This window comes from Talpa occidentalis, unplaced genomic scaffold (genome assembly GCF_014898055.3).
Source record: "Talpa occidentalis isolate TD23 unplaced genomic scaffold, MPIMG_talOcc4v2.1 talOcc4.3, whole genome shotgun sequence".
Lineage (NCBI taxonomy): Eukaryota > Metazoa > Chordata > Mammalia > Eulipotyphla > Talpidae > Talpa > Talpa occidentalis.
Window position 1 is genome coordinate 55,048,892 of NW_023603184.1, and position 22,442 is coordinate 55,071,333.

General features: G+C 39.5%; 1 protein-coding gene across 7 annotated transcripts in view; it reads right to left on the minus strand.

The window, feature by feature from the left end:
- The window catches only part of SAP130 (Sin3A associated protein 130), a 57,272-nt gene that overhangs the window by 25,230 nt on the left and 9,600 nt on the right, over positions 1-22,442 (minus strand). For 5 of the 7 annotated variants that reach the window (XM_037523150.2, XM_037523149.2, XM_037523147.2 and 2 more), the window contains exons 5-13: positions 21,798-21,922; positions 19,825-19,949; positions 11,218-11,365; positions 10,973-11,063; positions 10,659-10,763; positions 5,978-6,119; positions 3,170-3,291; positions 1,096-1,398; positions 238-415 (exon numbers count right to left, since the gene is read on the minus strand). In XM_037523150.2, the coding sequence (XP_037379047.1) occupies positions 238-415; positions 1,096-1,398; positions 3,170-3,291; positions 5,978-6,119; positions 10,659-10,763; positions 10,973-11,063; positions 11,218-11,365; positions 19,825-19,949; positions 21,798-21,922 (1,339 nt within the window). The remainder of the gene's footprint in view (positions 1-237; positions 416-1,095; positions 1,399-3,169; positions 3,292-5,977; positions 6,120-10,658; positions 10,764-10,972; positions 11,064-11,217; positions 11,366-19,824; positions 19,950-21,797; positions 21,923-22,442) is intronic. The other 2 variants (XM_037523144.2, XM_037523141.2) reach the window with 1 other exon arrangement.

The following is a 22,442-nucleotide window of genomic DNA, read 5'->3' on the forward strand; positions in this document are numbered from 1 at the left end:
TCAACAGATGCTTATACACTGACACTCCAGTGACTCTGGGGCTCTGTGCATCCTGCAGTCTGAGCTCAGCAAGGCTCTATTAAAGAACCCTGTGATCAAGTTACTTTGGAAGAAATTAAAAAATGCCACAAAAGAGGAGCGATTACAATTTACTGCCAGCACTAGTAGAGTGCCTGTTGTTTTTACCAATTATAGTCAGCACCAGAGTGGCCACTTGGCACTTGTGTGTCTACTCACCCATCCGTGGCAGGTTTCTTCCGGAGTATACTTGGCCGGGGGGATGAGCCCTGGGCTGGAGCACTGGTGCTAGCACTCTGGCTGTGGGTCTGCACCACGGTTGTTGCTGCTGGAGCAGCACTGAATGGACTGCTAATAGGGTTGGCTACAATTGTGGCTCCATCAGCCAACACCACTGCTGAAGGAGAGAGGGGGCAGGAAAGAACAATGGAGAGAGAAAAATAGAAGACATTACTAAAATGTCATAAGGTAAAAGAAAAATGACTGGATCACCAGAACCAGAATACCTTTGCTATGACTGCCTAATTTCGAGAAGGGGTGGGAGGAGCACAAAGTCTATCTGCCAAAAACCAGATGGCAAAGTGGGAGTTATTAAGTCTACTGAGGCATGATCCATAAACAATTTTCTTTGCTTTATAGTTGAAATTACTAACAAATGAGGAAAAAATACATAAAGTACATAGTATGCTTCGAGAAATACTCTTGTACAGTTTTTGTAAAACATGCTGATGCTCAATTCCAAACATTTCAGTGCATCTCAGTTCTACAGTTTTTCAAGCAACTCTGAAGAAAACCTTCAACTATGAGAAGACTACTGCTACTGGGTAAATCTGTTGTCTCAACTAAGAGCTCTTTATAAAATGTATCTCGCCAAATAGCAAATTGGGATGTTAATGTAATTTCTAATTCTTATAATGAACTTGACAGGGAAGTTCTAAGCTACTTGTATTATAAGAGGAACCTAAAGCCTAGAGAAATTAACTGAGACCACTAAGTCAGTAAAGGGCAGAACCAGGATTTAAACCCACATGTATTTCTTTCCTACACAAGAAGTATCAGGCAAAGAATTAAAATTACCTGAAGTCTTTCCTTCAGGTTGAGGCTGCTGAGAACCCAGTGGTGCAGGCTGAAGTCCTTGTGTGCTGATTGGGGTTGCTGAGTGAATTCCCTGTGTGCCAATTGGAGCTGGTTGTATTCCTGGGGTTCCAATGGGGGCTGGCTGTATTCCCTGTGTGCTGATGGGTGCTGGTTGGATCCCCTGGATATGTCGAGCATGAGATGCATCTACCGTCATCAATTGCATGGGGTTTAGGTGGACTGTAGATGCCACCCCAACACCAGTCTGAGCTGTGATGGCAGAGTTTGGAGCCTGAGCTGAAACTAAAAATGGTGCATAAAGTGACTACAAAATTATTAGTTCTGATATGATATAGTTCGCATAAAGAGAAAAACTGAAGTGAGAACAGAACTTTTTCACGGTACCATCTGAATCCTCAGGAGAAAAAAGCACTACTTAAAACTATACATACGGAATGCCTCCCCTCCTCCCTCAACTGCTTGCCACTTTGGTATGCTCTTTCTGTACTACAGGGAACAGGACTTAAAACAAGGAAAAAAAAAATACCCAATTTTAAATGTGGGCAAGACAATTGTGTCAAATTATTAACATTAAGACTTCTGAGGTTACAAACAAAAACCCTCAAGCTTCTGAGATATAGCCATGGCTTCCAGGTCAGAAATCTTTAATTGACAGAACCACTATCATGGGCATTTCTGAAATATAGTAGTTATAAATTTCAAGTTTCAAAAATCCACTGTGGAGAGAATAAGAAATTTGCCCTTTTTTCTACAAGACAAACACACATTCTACTATGCATATTAACACCCAACAAAACTGCAAATGATTTCCAGAAAGCAACAAAAAAGGGATTTCGCACTACTTATGAAACAAAAACAAACACAAAAGACTTTTTTTTTTTTGGGTTATCAAAGCAATTCAGAGATCGAGGAGTATATCCCCAAAGCTACTTAAATACCTTGGAGTATTTGACAATTTTAGAGCACTGTCCAAGGGAAATACGTTAAATACCCAACTTAAAATTTGCCAGCCACATTAAAAAAGTAAAAAGCAGCAGGTCAAATTCATTTTAATGACATTTTATTTAACTAAAAATATCCAAAATACTACTTCAAAATGTGATCACTATAAAAATTAACTTAATAAGATATTTTATATTCTCTTTTGCTTATTACCAAGTCTTCAAAATCCAGGATATATTTTATTCTTAAAGTGTAGCTTAATTCAGACACTAAGCTTGCATCAAAAATCTTTGGTTTGCATTTTGATTGCATAAAATCTACCAGTGGGAAAGTAGTAAAACAAAACGTTGTCTTCATTTGCCAGCTTTGCGGTCACCCCTAGCTAGCCCTTTTATAATCCTCGATTTCACAGCAGGACACCCATAATCTAGAAAAGGTAGCTAAGGGTCCCACAGTAAAAGATTACACAAACCCTTAGCTCTAAGCATTATTGCTTTTGTCTGGAAAAAGAACACTATCTACACTTACGATGCTGAGTGTAGAGCATAACTAAAACTAAAGAGACGGGCCTCCCCGGTGAAGCAGCGGATTGAGCGCAGTACTGTGAAGCTATCCGCAGCCTCTGTGGTGCGGGTTCCATTCCCGGCCCGCCAGGGAGAAACCCACATGGCGTGGCAGACCTTTCCTGCCTCACCCGCTGCTCCCCTCAGCAGTTTCTTCAGTCCGCCTGCCTGTTCTGCTCCCCGCTCTGTCTGGTGAATTCTCTTGCCCTCCTGCGCCTCTGGCCTGTACCCCAGTTCTTGCATAAATAAAACTAAAAAGAGGTATCCTACAAAGTGAGACAAGTCCCATAAAAGTACAGCTTTGTCCATTTTAACTGTACTACTATTTTAAGGTCTAGCAAAAATCACTAATGTAATTATCCTTAGGGTGGGATAAAACCATGCAAAGATGGTAAGTAAAAATCTTTTTTATAGATGTTAGCATAACCTGAACTTGAAAAAAGAAGCTGGGATTATTAAATCCCATACTAGACATACTCACTGATCAACGTCTAGCTCATTAAATGCAACAATTAAAATGCTAAGCCAACTCAACAGGAGGCTCATACCTGGGTACTGTCTGATGGTGGACACAGAACTGGTGATTGGGGTGTACGTGTGTGCAGCCAGCGGGTACGCAGAAGGTGGGTATGTTGGCAAAAAGTACTGGAACTGAACAGGAACGGATGGTCTATTGATAGAAAACAAATAGTATGAATCAAAAGGGTCTATTTTCCTCTTTACCTTCTAATGATCCTATCTCTCAAATGCTCTTCACATTGCTGCCACATCAACATTTCCCAAATTATGTCCCAAACTTCTAGATCAAAGGACATGCATCTAGAGAAAGTCATAATTAAAAAATAAAAAAGTGGGGCCTTCCCGGAGGCGCAGCAGTTGAGTGCTGGGCTGCGAGCTGCCCGCAGCCTCTGCAGCGCCGGTTCGATCCCCGGCCACCGGCTAGGGTCCCACATGGCGCGAGAGACCTCTCCTGCTGCGCCCGCTGCTCCCATCAGCAGTGTACTTCGTCAGCCTGCCTGTTCTGCTCCCCACTCTGGCTCTGGTGAATTCTCTCACCCTCGCGTGCTTCTGACTGTACCCAGTGCTACTATAAATAAATAAATAAATCTTAAAAAAAAAAGTGTACTATAAACAACTATACTAAGTACATGTAAAAATATACAGAGAATAATTACTAAACTGGACTAAAAAAAAAAAGAAAACCCAGTAGTCAAAGCTCCTCCTTGTTTAATTCTACTTGAAATACTAAACTCAGAATGCTTTACTGACAAACATCATTAAACATATATATACAAGAAACAGATAATCCCAAACATACAGAAATTGATCTTGTCGCAAAAAGAGACAAGATCCACTTACTTTCTAAGTATTCTTGCTACCAAAACTGGACAGGAAAAGCAGGAGAAAGGCTATACACAACACAAATCTCTCAGTCCACATTAATGAAAAAAATTCCCACATGAAACTGAATTCATTACATAAAATTAAATATATTGACCAAATAATGGTTTATCACAGAAATTTAGAAATGATTAAATATCAGAAATCCTATTAATGTTTTAGATATTAGAAAATAGTAAAGGGAACACTCATTTGCAATGCTGCAAGAGGTATACAAGACATATTTAACAGTATTCAATACTGACTCATGATGTAAATGCTTAAGAAGACAGGAAAGAAAAAATTGTGTTTTTCAAATTAAAAATAGTACTCTACCAAATTAAAAATTAATTAAAAAATTTAAATTAATTGAAAATGAATGTTGGGTTACATTATTGTTGGAAGTATAAGATTCCTCCCTCCCAGGTATTCCTCACTGTACTATACCCACCATCAACTCATCCATGGTCGTCCACCACCATACTTCACTGTGCTCCCTATATTCTACCAAATTCTCTAATAAATTTTCAGAATTCCCATTCAAGTTAGGAATAAGACAGGGATGCTCAATATCTCTGCTCTATTAAACATCATCCTGGAAGTTTTAGCCAACAACAACGAAAATATACACAATGGAAATGAAAAAAGCTCCCTCAGTCCTTAGAAGAAATGTCCTTATGTGTAGATTAATATAAAAATTGTATCTATAGGAAATACAAAAGAATCTTCAAACTTTTAGAGCTAATAGATGTGTTCAGCAAGAGGGACGGCCACAGATCAATGTTTGAAACCCTATAAGCATTCCTACATACCATGATAATCAAGTTAAGAAATTTATCAATGATGCAATTCTGAAACTATTTTCCATGTACTGTAGCAAGTTATCACTGCGGGAGAAGGGAGGCAGAAATCTGGAAAGTGGGGGTAAGGGGGTGAGGCAGAGGTATCTGCATGCAGTAGTTCTTTTTGAAAAGTTACACACTTCTACATCTGCCTGCTGAAAGGGCCTAGATGAGCAGAGTGAATGCCTCGATCTTGGTATTTAAATAATGAAAAGATACCATGGGGTGTTGCAGAAATGGCAGATTCCAGGGTTCAGACAGACCAAAATCACAAGAACCCAGGAATGTTTTATTCTGGTGGGACATCAAGAAGGGCTTGAACAATGGGGCATGACAAACCCACAGGATAAGTGGGCCCTCAAGGACTAAGTCAGAGTCACCAGAACACTGAAACAGAAGACAGTACTGTTTTGATTATGGAAAAAATTAACCCCAAATCTTTAAAGTCCATTCTGATTTAAAAAAAAAAAAAAATTGGGGACATGAATGATAACTGATAAACATGAAAGATATGATACTTAGCAAAAATCACTAGTTTGCAACCATCGTTTTGCAACCATCAAGTGATTCAGTCAAGAATCATCAATAGATGCTAAAACTATTGAGTGAAAGTTTATTGGGGAACAGGACAAAGTCTCAAATTATTTCCACACAGATTAGTTGTTTACAAGAGAAAACTATCTTTGTAGTAGAAACATCTGGCAAACATCACCTCCACTAAATAATTAATGTTGACATAACTAACAATGGGACAAAGGGAAAGCGCATAATAACAATGGCAAAAAGATAGTGCCTAAGTGGTATTCGCTCCAAAAATATGTAACTCACTATGAAGAAACAATCTGAGCAGGTCAAATTGAAAAATCTTCCACAAAAATAACTGGCCTATCTAGATTCTTCAAAAATGTCAATACAAGAATAAGAATGGTTTCAGGTAACTGGTCACTGCACTGGGTGACCTAAGAGTCTCTGTTCTCAGGAGACAAGAATGGAAGCATGTAGGCAGAAATGGTCACGTAGCTGCATACCTTTTCTCTCGAAATAAACATACAAAACAAAAATAATGATGCCAATAGGGCAAAGAAGAATGAGGACACAGTGGGGTAGCGTAACCGGTATGTTGTTCCCTCTTACCTATTGTCACTTCGGGTTTCCATGGCCACAGGATTTGGAGAGGCCCGATGTCCTGAGATGGGAATCAGGCTACTCCTCTCGGCAGGGTAATCAGGCTGGATCCGAGGAGAAGTGTGTGTGATCTGTTGAGGGACCACCTTAGCTACAAAGAAGTGAAATCCAATTTCATTACCATTCATATGCTTGTACTGGCATGCCAAAGCAATCTTAAGGATGCAAAGAGAAATAAGAAGCCTGTTTTCTAAAGTTTTAATAAAAATGAAAAATGAAAGATGAGAGTATAAGGTTCAAATGAATTATCTCACACGATAATCCACTGATATAGTCATATTGTTGGTATTTGTCAAAGCAGTATGCAATATTAAATCTTTTAATAAAAATACCAGATAACGGGCCTCCCTGGTGGCACAGCGGTTGAGCACTGGGCTGCGAAGCTGTCCGCAGCCTCTGCAGCACCGGTTTCATCCCCGGCAAGGTGAGGGCCCCACATGGCGCAACTAGATCTCTCCTGCCGCGCCCACTGCTCCCCTCAACAGTGTACTTTGTCAGTCTGCCTGTTCTGTTCCCTGCTCTTGCTCTGGTGAATTCTCTCACCCTCGCGCACTTCTGACTGTACCCAGTGCTTGTATAAATAAATAAATAAATCTTAAAAAAAATTAAAAAACCAGATAACTAGGAATCTAGCTTCTAGAAGACCTTTTAATAAAAGAAAAAAAATTAAATTAAAAAAAGAAACAATAAAATTTTGAATACAGAAATGGTGAAGACAGATTGTCCTGGTGTTCCTTCAATTTGTTTTACAAATTGTTCTGACTACACAGGTGACTAACACCAAGCACACAGGCCCTTAGTGATCCATTTACTAGTAAACGAAAGATGATCCTCAGATTTATATCTGAATGCCTTACTCTAATTTACAAAAGAGGTCATTAAGGTAATCAAGTGATTAAAAAATAACTCTCAAACTTGCACAATGGAAAAAAAAAGCCATTGCACATTGCCTGGTAAAGATTACAAAACCCCCCTGTGGATATGAATGCACAGCCTCACTCCCAAGAGCAAGGGCAAGAACACCAAGGATAGGAATCTGACGAAGTCTCTATGGTCGAAAATAAAGCCTAAAAATCTAAGGGAAGGGCCTCCCCTGGTGGCGCAGCGGTTGAGCGCTGGGTTGCGAGGCTGCCTGTGGCTGCTGCAGCGCCGGTTCGATCCCCGGCCACTGGCGAGGGGCCCACAAAACAACAACAACAACAAAAAAAACACAACGAAGGGGAGTTTAGAAAGCAAACATATAGAAAAAGGACCTTAGATTCTACTCCAGGCTCCCTAATTAGTAATGAATCAATTAATTTAATTCCCCATCAGTTTCCTCATCTGTGAGGAGACTTGTTCAAGATTATCACTTAGTAATGTCTACGATGTTTTGAATGTCAATGATTTTATGTAATACTTTACAGCAAAATCAAAATTACCAAAGAGTTCTAATTAATTCTGAGTCTCAAAGTCTACTCTCCACAATTTGCAATCAAATTTTGTTTAGAAAATATAGCTGAACTGGGACATACTTCACGGTTATTGTCAAGCTATTACTTCTGTGTCTGGGAATTTGCGAAGGAAATTTGAGAAAAACATCACAGATATAGAGGAACAGCTTCCATCTAGACGCGAGTCACACCAGCAGTAGACACTAGAGGCCAGGAAGAGGTCACCATGCTGCCCCATGTACAGAGCACAGAACACCAAGGGAAGCAGCACAGACTCTCCATGATGTGCAGCTCCTTCTGCAACAACACAGCTGGAGAGGCCTGTGCGGGATGACCGCTGGGACCCCCCCCAAACCCACTGCAGGCGCTCACTTCTACTGGCTGATGTGGAGAGAAGTGGCCATAGAAGAGCGGCTGCCAAGCGGAAAGCAACCAGGCCTTGTGTTCACCGTGCCCGTGAAAGGGTGAAAAAAACAATGCTTCCAACAGGAACGCAGCTGTCATTTGGAAGAGTAACTAACCAGTGGTTGGCAACCAAACACGCACCCATGAATTTATTTTTATTTTTCTTCTGATTAAAAAGCCATATATTCTGAATCATTGAAAAAAAATCAACTAAAAAATATTCTGCGGAAATCAGTATAAGTTGTCATAATACTATATCCAAAGACTATGGCTATTTACTGAATGCTGTGATTATGATTATCTGAGTCTGTTTTTTATTTATTTTTTTTTTTGGTGGGACCCTCGCTGGTGGCCGGGGATCGAACTGGCACTGCAGAGGCTGCGGGCAGCCTCGCAACCCAGAGCTCAACGGCTGTGCCACCAGGGGAGGCCCTGATTTTGTTTTTTATAATTTGGAGATCACTGTTACTTGTGGGCTGGAGAAAATGAGGATGGAAACTAGCATTCATTAGAGGCAAAATCCCTCTGCTTGTGATTAATTGGGTATTTTTCCCTATCTTAACACATTCCTGTTAGTAATAATGGCTAAATTCTATATTAAATCTCATCTATACCAAGTACCACTCAGCAATGATTTCAATATATCTCCTACACCTCAATTTGAAAATCAATTTGAGAATTACTATCAAGTTTCCCTTTTCAACTAAGGTAACTTTGTACAGGGATCCCACGATGATGTGGCAAAGAAATATTTGGGTTATTATGAAAGAGGAAAACAAAAGCAGAACATAAAGCTCATGGGACCTGGACAAAAACAGCCACATTATATAATAGATACTATATCTGTTAGAATACTTCTGCCGGATTTTCTTATCTGAAATTAGGAAATGATTAAAATTAAAAGATAAACAAGCTGAGAAGATTAAAACTGAGTAATGTAACGACTTAGGATGGGTAAAAAAGTTGCTGGTTTTGGCCAACAAATAAACTATTTCTGTCTCCTGGTACTTTTTACTGAGTTTATTCCCAGTGTGATCTCTTAGGCAGATACAGTCGCATTAGTAAAAATTACTAATCTATAAAATAATTCTTTTCAGAGAGAGTTCAACATGACACCAGAGAGCCCCTAATGTGAGACACTACCCCTTCTTTACTAGTTTGGCTTTCTTCATATCTACAGAGACCCTAGTGAGGTTCTAGACTGTAAAGGTGAAGAATGGGCTTGGCTCTGCCATTAAAGTGCAAGGAAACTGAGGCTACTTTTAGCGACAGTCAGGAAATGGCTTGAAATGACAACTATTCCTGTTAACTATCTTTTTCAACTAGTATATGAATGCTAACCACACACACACACGTGCCAAGACGATATTCAGAGAGTTGTGAAATTTCATCAGACAAATATAAGAGAAGTTTGGTCTCTCAGATACCAAAGTGTAGTGAGCAGTGCTCTGTCTGCTACAAGCTTTTGTGGGGTTTGGTAACAGTTTAAGGGCTGGTAGGACCCAGTTACGTACAAGAGAAATTAGGATCTCTCTGGTCCTCCTATTAGAAACTAGACACTAAGGACATTAGAAAAGTGTCCTTAAAGTTTGCTTAAGAAGGCTGTGAAGCTGCAGCCTATCTCACACAGTGAAGCAGGGAGCGGGGGTGAAAAAGCACACCACAGTGTTTGGATACCACAGCTGGGGGAGCCACACTTTGTGTCTGATAACCCAATTTCTGACAGTTCAGTGTATCCTCTCACAAAAATCAGTCTTACTTCTAAAAGTACACGAAAGTAAATATATAGCAGCTATCTGATCTCTTCAGGCGTGGAGACAGTAAGATGACATGCTCTTTGGTACAGAACAGAGGCAAAGGTAAAAACAGGTATTAACCCTGTGGTTCATGGCTTAAAGAGAGGCTTGTTCTGCCTCATAGGCTTATGAGTAGCAGCCCATGGAACAGGCATTGGTAAACCTTGGCCTGTGAACCTAACCTGCCTGTTCCTGCATAACCTGTGAACTAAGAATGGGTTCATACTTTTAAAAGGTTGGGGAAAAAATTCGAAAGAATATTTCATGACACATGAAAACTATATCATATTCAAATGATTGCACCCATAAAATGTCTTAATAAACACACACTCCCATTTGTTTACACATTGTCCACAGTTTGACAATGTGGACTACAATGCCTAAAATATTTACTGTCCAGCCCTATCGAAAATGTTTACCAATATCTGCTCTTGATGACTAGGACCTAATCGCCAGAAACACTAAATATATTTTTAATAGAACACAAACATATTTAAAAGGGGAATAAAAGTCAAGCAGGATGGCCATGCAGTATTGAGGGAGCACTCAGATGAGTAGCCAGGCTAACTGCCCAGAGGATTAGTACTCTTCCCAGAGTTGCATTATCCAGGGTTTTTCCTGAGTAATCTATCAGTGTACAATTTTTTCTGCATTCCAGACCTTTGCTTCTTTCTTGTTTTCCTGTTCTTCTCTAGCTATGTCAGTTTCAATATATTTTAAAACTTGATTCTTTAAAAGGTACCCCTGGAAGAGGTAAAATTTGATAAATGAGTCAAAAGTAGAGTTAAGTATACTCTGAGCACTCACAGATCGTTAAACCCTATCTCCCCCCACTGTCCATGTTGAATCTGTATGTCAAATGTTAAAAGCTAAATTCAGCATTGCTTAGAGAATCAACAACGAGACCCCCCAGCACTAGCTATCAACATGAAGACCCATTCAGAGGGGCTAAAGAAGTCCTTTCAAGCTAGTGTTTTAAGGCTGCATGATACTTACCAACTGGGATGTTTGAAGTGGTCACAGCAGTAGCATGGGATGAATGTGAGGGCATTGTCATGGTAACAATTGTACTTGTGGGAGCCTGTGTGTGTGACACAGATCCTGAAATGGGAGAAAAAAGGAAATTCTTCAACAATGGTCTCCTTGCACACATTACAGAATCTCAAAAACCTAAAAAAGCACTTGGGTTAAGTTGAAAGAATTTTTCTAGCCGATTCTTTTTCTCTGACTGAAGCCGAGCTTTGAAGAATTAAGGTATCACTTATACCTCAATCTTTCTGAGCAGGAAGAACACTGGTCATTCAACTTACCAGCTGTGGTTGCTGAAGGCAAGGTGTTGGTTGCCAAAATAGGAGCTACTGTTGCTGCAGCCACTGGTGTGCCAGTACTGAAGATGGTTTTCTGGGAGGGGGACCCCAAACACAGAGTTATGAATAAGAACGTTTCCCATTGCAGTTTAAAAGCCATCACGCCTTTAATACTGTCAGGTTCATAGGAGGCTCTACATATGCTTTAGCCCACAGAGTATATAGAGGGTTTCTGCCTCTGGCCTCACCTGTGCCATGGTGTGAAGCTGCTGTTTTGGCGCCCCCAATGCAGGGTGGGATGGCAGTGTGATTCTTGTCGTCACGTCCCGTGACTGCGCAGGACGCTGAATACTAATTGCTGCAGACGGTGGATGCTGGATCGACAAAGTTGGCCGACTGAGAAGGCAGAAAAGACATTATAATTTATAACTTGTCTCCAGACACTGCAGGGAGACAAGCCATTAACGATTTCATGTGAGATCACAGTCATACAGTCGTAATTTTTTTAGAAGTATGTGAAATCCACAGCAGAACCATTGAGTTTCTCTCCTCAAAGTGCTTCAAGACTCATTTTAAAAATATCAATGAGCACCATGATCTGAATAAATTAATTACTGGCTATTCTTACCATCCTCAATGTAATTAATCAACTCAAGCACCTCTACAGTGAGCGCTGCTGTAATGGACAGACTGCATCGTGAGCAAAGATGAAGATCCATATTAAGTTTAAGTTAGGAGGGAAGATGACATACAACTTTGATTAACAAAAGCTTAACTTGTGACCATGAAGCACTGAACCCAACTCCAATGTTTTGTCATTCCTTACCAGATAAAAATTTGTAACTATGATTGTCTAATTATTAGAAGGGATACTACACAGCATGTAAAATTAACTGGCAGCTAGCCACTGAAACTGCAATAATGGCAAGAAAATTTGGCAGCAAAACAAAACTGGCATCTCAAAGCAGAAGGGGAGAATGAAGTACTTAAAAAACATGTTGGGAAGATCACATAGTCACTTGGGGAAAAAAAAAAAAGAGTCCACACCTCACACAGTACATGGGACAAAAACAAAAAGAATCAAGGATTTAATGGCAAATTAAAAAATGTATGAAGAAAACATACAATTCTTTTTATAACCTTGGGGAAATCTTTCTATTAAAAGTCTCTGAAACCTAAAAGCTATAAAAGATCAGTAAATTTGACTCTGAGTGAATAAGCAAACTTTCTACATAACAAAACACACCAGAGTCAAAAGACTCAAAGAGGAAAGCATAACCTTATTGTACTAAGAGTTCCTAGAAAAATCCGAGGAAAATAACAGTCTAATAAAAACAGGCAAGGGACATGACTAGCTAGTTCACTAAAACACAAATGGCCTATTAATATAGAAAAGATGCTCATTCTCACTCACAGGAAAAGAAATGTAATTTAAAACACTAATTTAAAACACTATCATTGTTCACTTATCAGATTGATAAAAATCCAAAAATGTATACTATTGTTCAAGCTACAAGAACATTGGGCACTTCTAAATAGTCTAGGAGTGTAAATTGGTATAAAAGTAGATGGTAGGTATCAAAATTAGAATTGCATGTACTCTGATCACTTTTAGGAATTCATCCTACAAAATATCCTTGCGCACATACATAATGACACAAGTGATAGGTCATTCAATGCACTTTATTATTTATTATTTAAAATAATAAAGTACTGGAAAATGCCTCAAATTCATTTATACACTGTTACTGCTACAAGGAATAATGAAACACTCCATATACTAAAATGGAAAGCTTTTAAAATATGCTGTTAAGTGAAAAAAAGTAAGGTGCAGAGGAATAGATGAATCAAACAATCTTTTGGGTAAAATGTATAAAAGAATGCCAACTGAATATGAATTTAACAAACACAAGAAAGATACCCAAAAATTTACTAGAAAAGGCAAAGGGAAAGGATTTTAAGAACTTGACGGGTGGGGAGAGAGAACAATGACATTCCTTACTGTACAACTTTTTATGCTTTTATATTTTGGAACCATGTAAATATAAGTCAGGAAAAAGGAAGCCAGGTAAGTGAGCTGTAAGGGTGAAAACTCAACTGAGACTCCATGAGACCTGAACTATGCAATGGTTTCCCCAAAATGCTTTGAAATCAGACCCAGTGGGACAGCAGAGAATAGAGTTTACAAACCTATAAACTCTTTATTTAGTTTATCCTTTAGCTGCAGAAAGCGAGTTAAATGGTAGACAGCTGAAGTTCAAAGGAAAGCTGGAAATCTGGCAATAGATGAAACCACAGAACTTAGAGAAACTCACTGAGGGGAAAGCTGACTGCTGGAGACTGGATTTTTTTTTTTTTTTAAAGATTTATTTATTTATTTATTTATTTATACAAGCACTGGGTACAGTCAGAAGCGCGGGAGAGTGAGAGAAACCACCAGAGCCAGTGCAGGGAACAGAACAGGCAAATGGACCGAAATACACTGCTGAGGGGAGCAGTGGGCGCGGAGGTGAGTTCTGTGCACCATGCGGGACCCTCGCTGGCAGCGAGGGGGATGGAACTGGCACTGCAGAAGCAGAGGGCAGCTTGGCAGCCCAGTGCTCAACCACTGTACCACCGGGGGAGGCCCTGGAGACTGGATTTTTAATAGCTGATGATACAGGTAACCAAGCACAGTGCCATGAAAACCATCACTCCTGGTGTTTACAACAAAGAATATACAGAGACACAAAGATACGTAACTGAAACAGTAACAAATATTAGGATGGATGAACCTAATTATGTAAACAATTTAAGGATCTAGTAACAAAGAAGAATGCCAACAAATCACCATGAAAGGATCTCCACAATTCAAACTTACACTTTAAGAGGTTCAGTTTTTACAAAAATATACCCCCAAAAGATTACATATATTAGATGTTTAGATATGTTTTCAAGTGCTTTTGAAAATAGACTATAACAGTCTGTATGTGGTACTACATATAGCACTACAATGATAAATGTTAATATTAAATAATTCACATTACATGCCAGGTGTGTTTTAAGTGCTTTACACATATTAATAGTTACTCCTCAAAATGATATCTGAGGTAGGTATTACTGCCTTTACTCTGACCTACAATTCCCACTCCCACAAGTACACCTCAGAAACATACCATTATAAACATGCAACAGCATATGTCAAAGTTAAAAAAAGAAAATATTCTGTGCTTATCTGTATATACATAAAAGTTATTTTATCTCATAAAATTACTCTGTGAGGGCAAATTAGAGGGTAAGTCAATGGTGAGCTACCAAGAGCATGAGGTAACTTGGCAAAGGACAAGGATACTCATGAGTCCATCTATGGATATAACTTAGACTCGTGCACCAGAAAAATACTTTACAACTTTAAAAAAGATAAATAAAAAAATCCTAAAATTAAAAACAAATTTAAACAAACAATCCTATTAAATTATAACTGTAATTACGATAATTACTAAATTGTAAGAAATACTGGAAAGAGAACTAAACTACTAAAATGTTACCTTAAAAGCAAAGGCATAAGAAAACGGAGTTGGATACTCCTCATTGTATACCTTTCTATATGTTTATAATTTGGAAGTATGTGAATGTAAATTAAGAAAAAAAAGATGTTATTCTATATCCCACAGAAAAAAAGTCACATCAAATGACTTTGGAGCACTTTCCCACTCTGGGTCTATTCTGAAGATAAAAAGTACTGTAAAGAAATGTTAAACTTTACTCAGTAGTCCTGTTGTTAGTTATAACCTACAAAAACAAGGGGTTAATTTAAGACAAGGAAGTTAGGACTCTGAATTATAACTCTGAAAATATTTTTTGTATATTATGAAGAAAGGTAGCTATTTTAGTATCTTTAGGAAACATGGTTTTCAGAGTAAAAGATACACAAATATATAGTAATTCCTCATTTAATGTCTTTAATAGGTTCTTGGAAACTGACAAAAGCAGGTTCTTAAATAATACTGTTTTCTTCAATGTCAGCTGGAATTATTTTCTCATCCATATTATAAAAATGATGTTGAATGAAGTGATGCTATTTAAGGAACTGCTGCTATAAAATCTAAAAAAGCGGGGTCACCCTGGTGACGCAGGGGTTGTAGTCAGCACTATCAAGCTATCACCAGCCACTGAAGCATGGGTTTAATCCCCGGTCTAGGAGCTAACCCACATGGCATAGCAGACCTCTCCTGTCTTCCCGCTGCTCCCCTCAGCAATGTTTTTCAGTAGACCTGCCTGTTCTGCTCCCCACTCTCTGGTGAATCCTCTTGCCCTCCCACACCTCTGGCCTACACCCCAGTGTTTGTATGCATAAATAAAAATCTTTAGCCAAAAAAAAAAAAAAAAAATCTAAGAAAGCAACAAAAAGTTTGTATGGCTAAATTTTATTTGGAAATACCAGGTTGAAGATACAGCCATCTTTACTACACAGACTACTTCTGTCCATAGGAAAAGCCCAAAAGTAGTAATACCTTGGAAGCAATCAGATCTTGGGTTCCAAATTAACAGGAACCAAGGATCCTTAAAGAGATAACTAATTTCAAGACAAGGGAAACAGGAAGTAAAAAAACAGTTCAATTTGTTATGAATCAGAGACAAGAAAGTGCTCACTGACTAACAGGAGAGTTAGCAAAAGGACACCTGTGCCAGTTTGAAGGCGTTCTCACTAGTTAAATTTGGGGCAACTGAGAAGTGAAAATGAGAGATTTTGATTAAAACAGAGAAAACTGACAGAAAGTAGTTATGACACCCTCCAGTGATCAGCTGGGTCCTTGTTTGTTTTGGGGGGAGTAATCCAAGCAGAGACGGCCATTTTCAAACTTTCTACTTCTCTCTGAGAACAGTAACAAGGAAAACAAGGAGGAATGCATCCCTGTATTTCACAAAATGACGAGCCATCTAAAACGTCAAACTGCAGAATAGACAACAGAACTGCCAAAGCAATGATAACAACACAGGAACCCAAGGAGAGAGGATTTCTGCAGCTACAACTGCAGAAAAGTGTAATTCTCCAAAGAGAGGCGTACACTCTGACAAAGGAAACCAAAATCTTTTCTGACAGTGAAATAGGACTCGCGGGTATAGAGTTGCACTAAGAATTACACAGATAGAAAGTAAGTTCATTTGGGAAAGTTGTCTAGTAAGACCCAGGGAAGAGAGAAACCTTGCCATTTTCAAGCAGTCTACCTCACCAGCAGGAGAGAACAGCCACAGAAATGTGGAATACGGAATCGTTAAGGAAAATTTCTCCTAAACCAGTATATAGCTCAGCCTCCAACAAAAAGCCAATTGCAAACAGCCAGTTCAGCAGAAACTGTAAAGGAACCAGGAAAAATTCTAAAGGAACCAGCACAGGATTGATTTAAAAATGCCATAAGAAAAAAGATGGCAAAATGGGGGAAATTCACTAGAAATGCATTCAACAAACAGATTACAACTGTGCCATAAATTTAAAAACTTAATGAAATGAAAACAAAGATGTAAGAGCTCAGTGGAAGAGATGACAATAACAGGAGACAAAATAAACGGGCAGAGCTTAAAAGAGAAGCCAAAGAAAACCACTCACCGTTGCAGGAATAAAAGCAAAATTAAAAGTAGAACACGAGAGAGACAATATTGAAATTTCAGTGACAGAGCAGATGGTGAGGAAAACAAGCAGAATTGAAAGTAGAAAAATTAAAAAAGGATTAGATAAGGAAGTCATACAAAAAGATCCAACATACACATATTTGGGCACCCTATCCCCAGCCAGAAAGATACAATTCAAGAAACTTTTCATAATTTCATGCTATATTTCAAGAAGACACATCATCGTTCCAGAATGAAACAATACATAATGGTCACTATAAAGCACAGTCTGTTAAAGCTGCCAAAATTCAAAGATAAATAAACAATCTAAGGCAAAAATATCAAGGCAATCAATATCCTTTTAAGGGGTTAAAAATCATCAGGCTGTCCTCAGACTTCTCCACAGCACTGTCTAGCTATGGAAGGCAGAAGAAAAGGACTTAGAAAATACTCATGAAAGATCACAAAAGCGAAACAATATTTTATTAACAAACTAAGAACATTGGCGGAAATTATTTTGAGCATGCAAAAACTCAAAGTGTTGCACCTGGAAGCCCTTCTTGAAGAGACAATTTCATTTAATCAACTTATAAGTGAAAAATTATCAAAGACCTGTCTGGCAGTACTGAATCTATTTAACAGAAGGAGTAAGATTTAACACTGAAATTTTGAGGGAAATTTTCCTTTTTCTGTGTCTTGAACCAATACAGTTATCACTGGTTTATCTGATCTTTGATAGTTTGGTCAAATTTAATGGAAACATTGGTGCTTTTCTGGGAAATAGGGCTTTGAAATTTTTTCCATTTTTTCTATGGAAATAGGCCTGTTTATCATGTCTATCTCCAGAATTCAAAGGTACATATTGGAGATTTACCATAATTACAGGTATATGTAGAAAAATCACTCATTAGGGTTTCTGTCTGTGTAATTCAATTAGGTTTGCTATACCCTAAAGCAGATATTGGTACATAAGAGGAACACAATTATTTGTAACAAGGGTGTATGCTGAAAGTGTACGACAATATTATCTGGAAGAAACAGACTTTGAAAAAACCAAACCTAACCCTAGTTATTATACACGTATTTATACTTTTTGAATTTTCTTACACCATCTGAATATATTAATCCTTAAAGGTAATATGAAGTTAAAATTAACAACTCACAGTATGTTAGGCAATTATCTCTTTATACCTCAAGCAATATATCCAATTACCAAAAAGTAAACTGTTCCTGAAGAGGAGTCTAAGGGTCAGGGAAGTTGAGAAACTTGTATAGGATCACATGTTACTATATGGTAGAGCTAATGCTTAAAGGTTAAGTTTGAGGCACTACTCCGCATTTAAATATTTTCTTCAGAGTTCTGTTTGGGACCTCTTTCACGCTATTCATTCCCTATAGGGTCAAGGTTTGAAGTGTGGTTACATGCTGATGACTCCTAATAAACCCATTTATTTCTGATTTAAGTATCTCTTCAACCATGTAGACAATAGCCACTTGATGATTCCACAGATAAACTCAGTACCACAAACTCAACCTTCTTTCTGAAAACAGCTTTCTTTCCTTCATTTCCTTTTCATTGACTTAGTCCAATCAGGGAGAAACATGAAGGTATCTCAGACTTCTCCCTCTTCCTCACCACTCTGTCCCCCTGCCAACTGGTAATTAAGTCCTGGGGAACCTCTCTAGCTGCTGAGAGCTCTGTTCTCCATGCCTATGATCCCTTCTTATGCTCCGTAAATTACCTGTTAGTATTGCTGAAGGCTCTTTTCCTGGCTTCCACATAACCAATGGCAACAATAAGGAAAGACCACTGGAGCTGTGTGTTCCTGGTAAGACTCCTATCCCACTGCCCACTTCAATTTTCATAGCCTCATCTTCACTAAAGGGCTTGGGAATCAAGTCTTCATCCCTATTGTGTCACACAAAGCAGCATCCTAGATAATCCTTCATCCATAAGATTTTATTCGTGTATGGCTCTATCAATCTCTTAATGTACTTTTTCCCTCTTTCCAAACATCAACCCTTCCTCTCTTTCCTCTGGACTATCTTTCTTCAGCAGAATCCCTTGTATCCTCTAGCTCTCTGAATAGATTCTTTACCCCTCAGGGTTCTCCCCTAAGAATACTGCTCTCCCCCTACAGCCATCTCAGTTGGGAGCCATTTTCTCGCTTTCCCATCTATAATGTTTTCCTAGATTATCCCCTCCAGATCTCTTCATTGGACTACAGACTCAAATATTAACCTATTTTAATCTCCATTTGTATGCACAGAAGTCAGTACAACCTTAAGATGCCCACAAAGCCTGAAATTCCTCCCCCAGGTCAATATTTCCCATTGTTTTCCAATCTGAGTTAACACAACTCCAAACTCCTTACCGTACAGGCTAATTAGAGCTGGCTTAATCATGGCTCTTCTCTCACACCATCCTGTGCAATTCCTCTGAAGTACTCTTGACTAGTTCCAAAATCTATCCAGAATTAACCATGTCTGTCCACCTCCAACAATCACCTCTCCTGGATTCTTGCCATACTCTTCTAAAAAATCTGTTTCCAACTATGCCTCTCTACAGTCTACTCTTCAGCATGCAGGCTGATATAAGTAAAACGTCACAACACTGCTCCACTCAAACTCTGCTAAGGCTTCCCACTGTACCCCAGCAAAGTCCAAATCCTCTGCGTGGTCATAAGGTCTGATGTGATCCAGGAAGTCTGGTACCTCCTGAAATAACCTCTTGCTGTTCCTTGTATGTGGTGAAGATACTGCTGTCTTGGGGTCTTTGCCCTTGCTGTTCCTTAGCCTACAATGCTCTTATCCCAGACAGCAGCCTGACTTGCTTCATCACCTCTTTTACTTTTTGGCTTGTGTGTAATCAATCAACAAAGCCCTCCTTGATCACTTTATAGGAAATTAGTAATTACTGCCTGCCCTGTCGCTCCAAATCCCACTCATCCTACTTTATTTCCCCCACAAAGCACTTCTTACTATTCCAAAACACTACTTACACACACACACGCACAGAAAAGTGTGTGCGTATTACGTATTTTTTTTTTTCTCTTATTGCATGTCTGCAGTCCCCAAAGACAAAAACTTTGAGGGTAAGAATTTTTTCTATTTTTTTTCACTACTTTATCCTCAGCATCCAGAACACTACCTAACTTATCAAAAACAAAACTCAATCAACAGTTCAATTAAATGAAGGAAGGCGAAGAAAAGGGAGAGAATGAGTGAGGACAGCAGGATAGCTAGTTTCAAACTCCCACATGTACCTAAGTGCTGAATCAGTAGCATGTGCTGCTGTTGTAGTAATGACTGGAGACTGGGCTCTGGTGGCTGAGACAGTTGCTACCACAGCAGGAGGGATGGTATTAGAGGTGGTCACAGGTGGACGAGACTACCAAGAGAAAAGAAAAAATAATTCATTTAAAACAAAACACAGTAAGTCAAACACTAAAAGCAAAATCTGAAACTTGACCCTCAGAATAAGTATGTTGTGCTCACATGAAAGTAAATTCTTGCCATTCTAATTAAGGAATACTTTTTTCAGATGGGTTGTTGGAGCACCAAGAGTCACAATTACCCAAAAGTTCCCTTTTTGGTTGCATAGTACACAGTCCCTCCTTTCCAAGTGGGACTGGATTCAAAATTTTGTTTTAGTATTTGTACAAACTGGGATCTCTCTTGCTGATCTGAGTTCCCACAGATCTGCTACTGGTCCTGGTACAGGCATTATGCTTCTATCCATGATGAACTTTCTTCAGAGGGCCTACGCCAGTGCTGGATGGAGCTAGTGCTGTCAGGTCATCAAGTCAGTGTGCAAAAGGCAAACACATGGGAACAGTCTTCTTCGCTGGCTGAAGATCCAGTGGCCAGAGGCTTTCTGAGTGCTTCCACAAGGACATACTTCTCTTCAAACTACATCTGTGTGTAAACTCTTCACCTGACAAACAAGTTCCATACTGGGCTTCACCTGTTGCTCCACTACCATTCTTCCAATCACCTGAGCATTTCTGAGTAGCCTCTCTTTCTTGACTTAATACATGAAATCAGCAAACTATCATTCCTGGTCTGCTTCTCACTGCCAGACCACGCGCCACGGCTCCTACAGGGCCAGCTTGTCGTCTCACTACGACTACTGTTCTGTCTTCCTTATTGGTGAGTTTCTTGTTTTGCTTCTGCTCTTTCTCCAATTCTCCCTATATACTCTTGGGAGCTTAACCACTCTCCAAATTATTTTGTTAGTCAGCAAGATGTTTTAATTCATTAATATGGTTACAGGATTGAAAGGTTAGGGGCCTCCCTGGTGGCGCAAGGGTTAAGCCTCAGCACTATGAAGCTACTGGCAGACACTGCAGTGAGTTCAGTCCCCAGCCAGGTTGCTGACCCACATGGTACAGCAAACCTCGCCTGTCTCGCCCGCTGCTCCCCTCAGCAGTGTATTTCAACAGATCCACCTATTCTGCTCCCCACTCTGTCTCTGGTGAATCCTCTTACCCCCCACACCTCTGGCCTGCACCCCAGTTCTTAGATGTAAAATAAATCTTTTAAAAATGAAAGCTCTAGGCTGGACAAGTCCTACCCAATATCCTAATAGGCACTCTCCCTTGTTGTGTTAAACCCAACTCTCTCACACATACTATGAGTCTGGTCACCAAGGCACTGGAATTTTTTCTTCCTGTATATAATTCAGCGAGGTAAAGCTGCCAAAGACATTTCCTTGATTACACATTACTGAGTTCAAATACTTAAAAACTCTCTGCTATGTACAAAATCAAGTTTACACTCCGTATCTTCAAGTTCTGAATTTAGACACACCACTCTCCCATGCAATAGCATATAGCACTTCACCAATACGTACACCACAGATTTCCTTGGGGAAAAAGAAAAAGTTGAAAGCCTTGGACCACCTCCTTGAAAAGCACAGATGTCCCCAGAAGATGTTTAGGGATTCATTAACTCCTTTGGAAATCAGAACCCCTCAGTTCTAGCTGTACATTGTATGTAACCATCGCTGTCTTCCTCACCACTGTTCACAGCATTGCTCCCTTCAATTCCTTGAATTCCTATTACGAAACTCCTCCTGACGAAATGTCTTCCCTTAGTATCTCTTTTGCACAACTAAACATGAACTGTATAGGTAAAGTTGCTGGAGTGCAAAGGTGCTCTCACAGTGCTAGCAGAGTGAATAACTTAGAGTGGGTCCTCTACACTTGTTAGCTGACCACCCATCTCCTTGACCTGCCTGGATTGGTTGGTGAATTATGTGCTGCACTGCTGGTTGAGCTGTAGCAGCATTTGGCAACTGGGAAGTCGGCCTTAGGACTGTGGTTACTTTAGAACTGGACATCACAGCAGCAGCAGCTGCACCTGGAAAAAAAGAAATTTCATTTAATATGGCTTACAGGCTCACAATTTAAATAGTTCCAATTAGATTCCCTAAGAATATTTTCAGAATAATTTCTAAACCTCAGTATGTCAGTATTCAGCTGAAGCACCGTATGAATAGTTCCCATTTTATCACCCAAGAGAAAATGAACATGAACATGTACTCATGAGTAGATTTTTAATAGTTAAAAATCTGTATTGCTTCTTTCTTCAAGGACATTAAGGAAAACTATTTTGTATTTTAACTGCACACATGTAGCAGCAAAGCATACAATGAAAACCAGTGTGGGGCCTCCCCAGTGGTGCAGCGGTTGAGCGCTGGGTTGCGAAGCTGCCCGCAGCCTCTGCACTGCCGGTTCAATTCCCAGCCACCAGCAAGGGTCCCACATGGTGCGCAGACCTCTCCGCCACCCGCTGCTCCCCTCAGCAGTGCACCTCGGTCCTTCTGCCTACTCTGTTCCCCGCTCTGGCTTTGGTGAATTCTCTCACCCTCTCACACTTC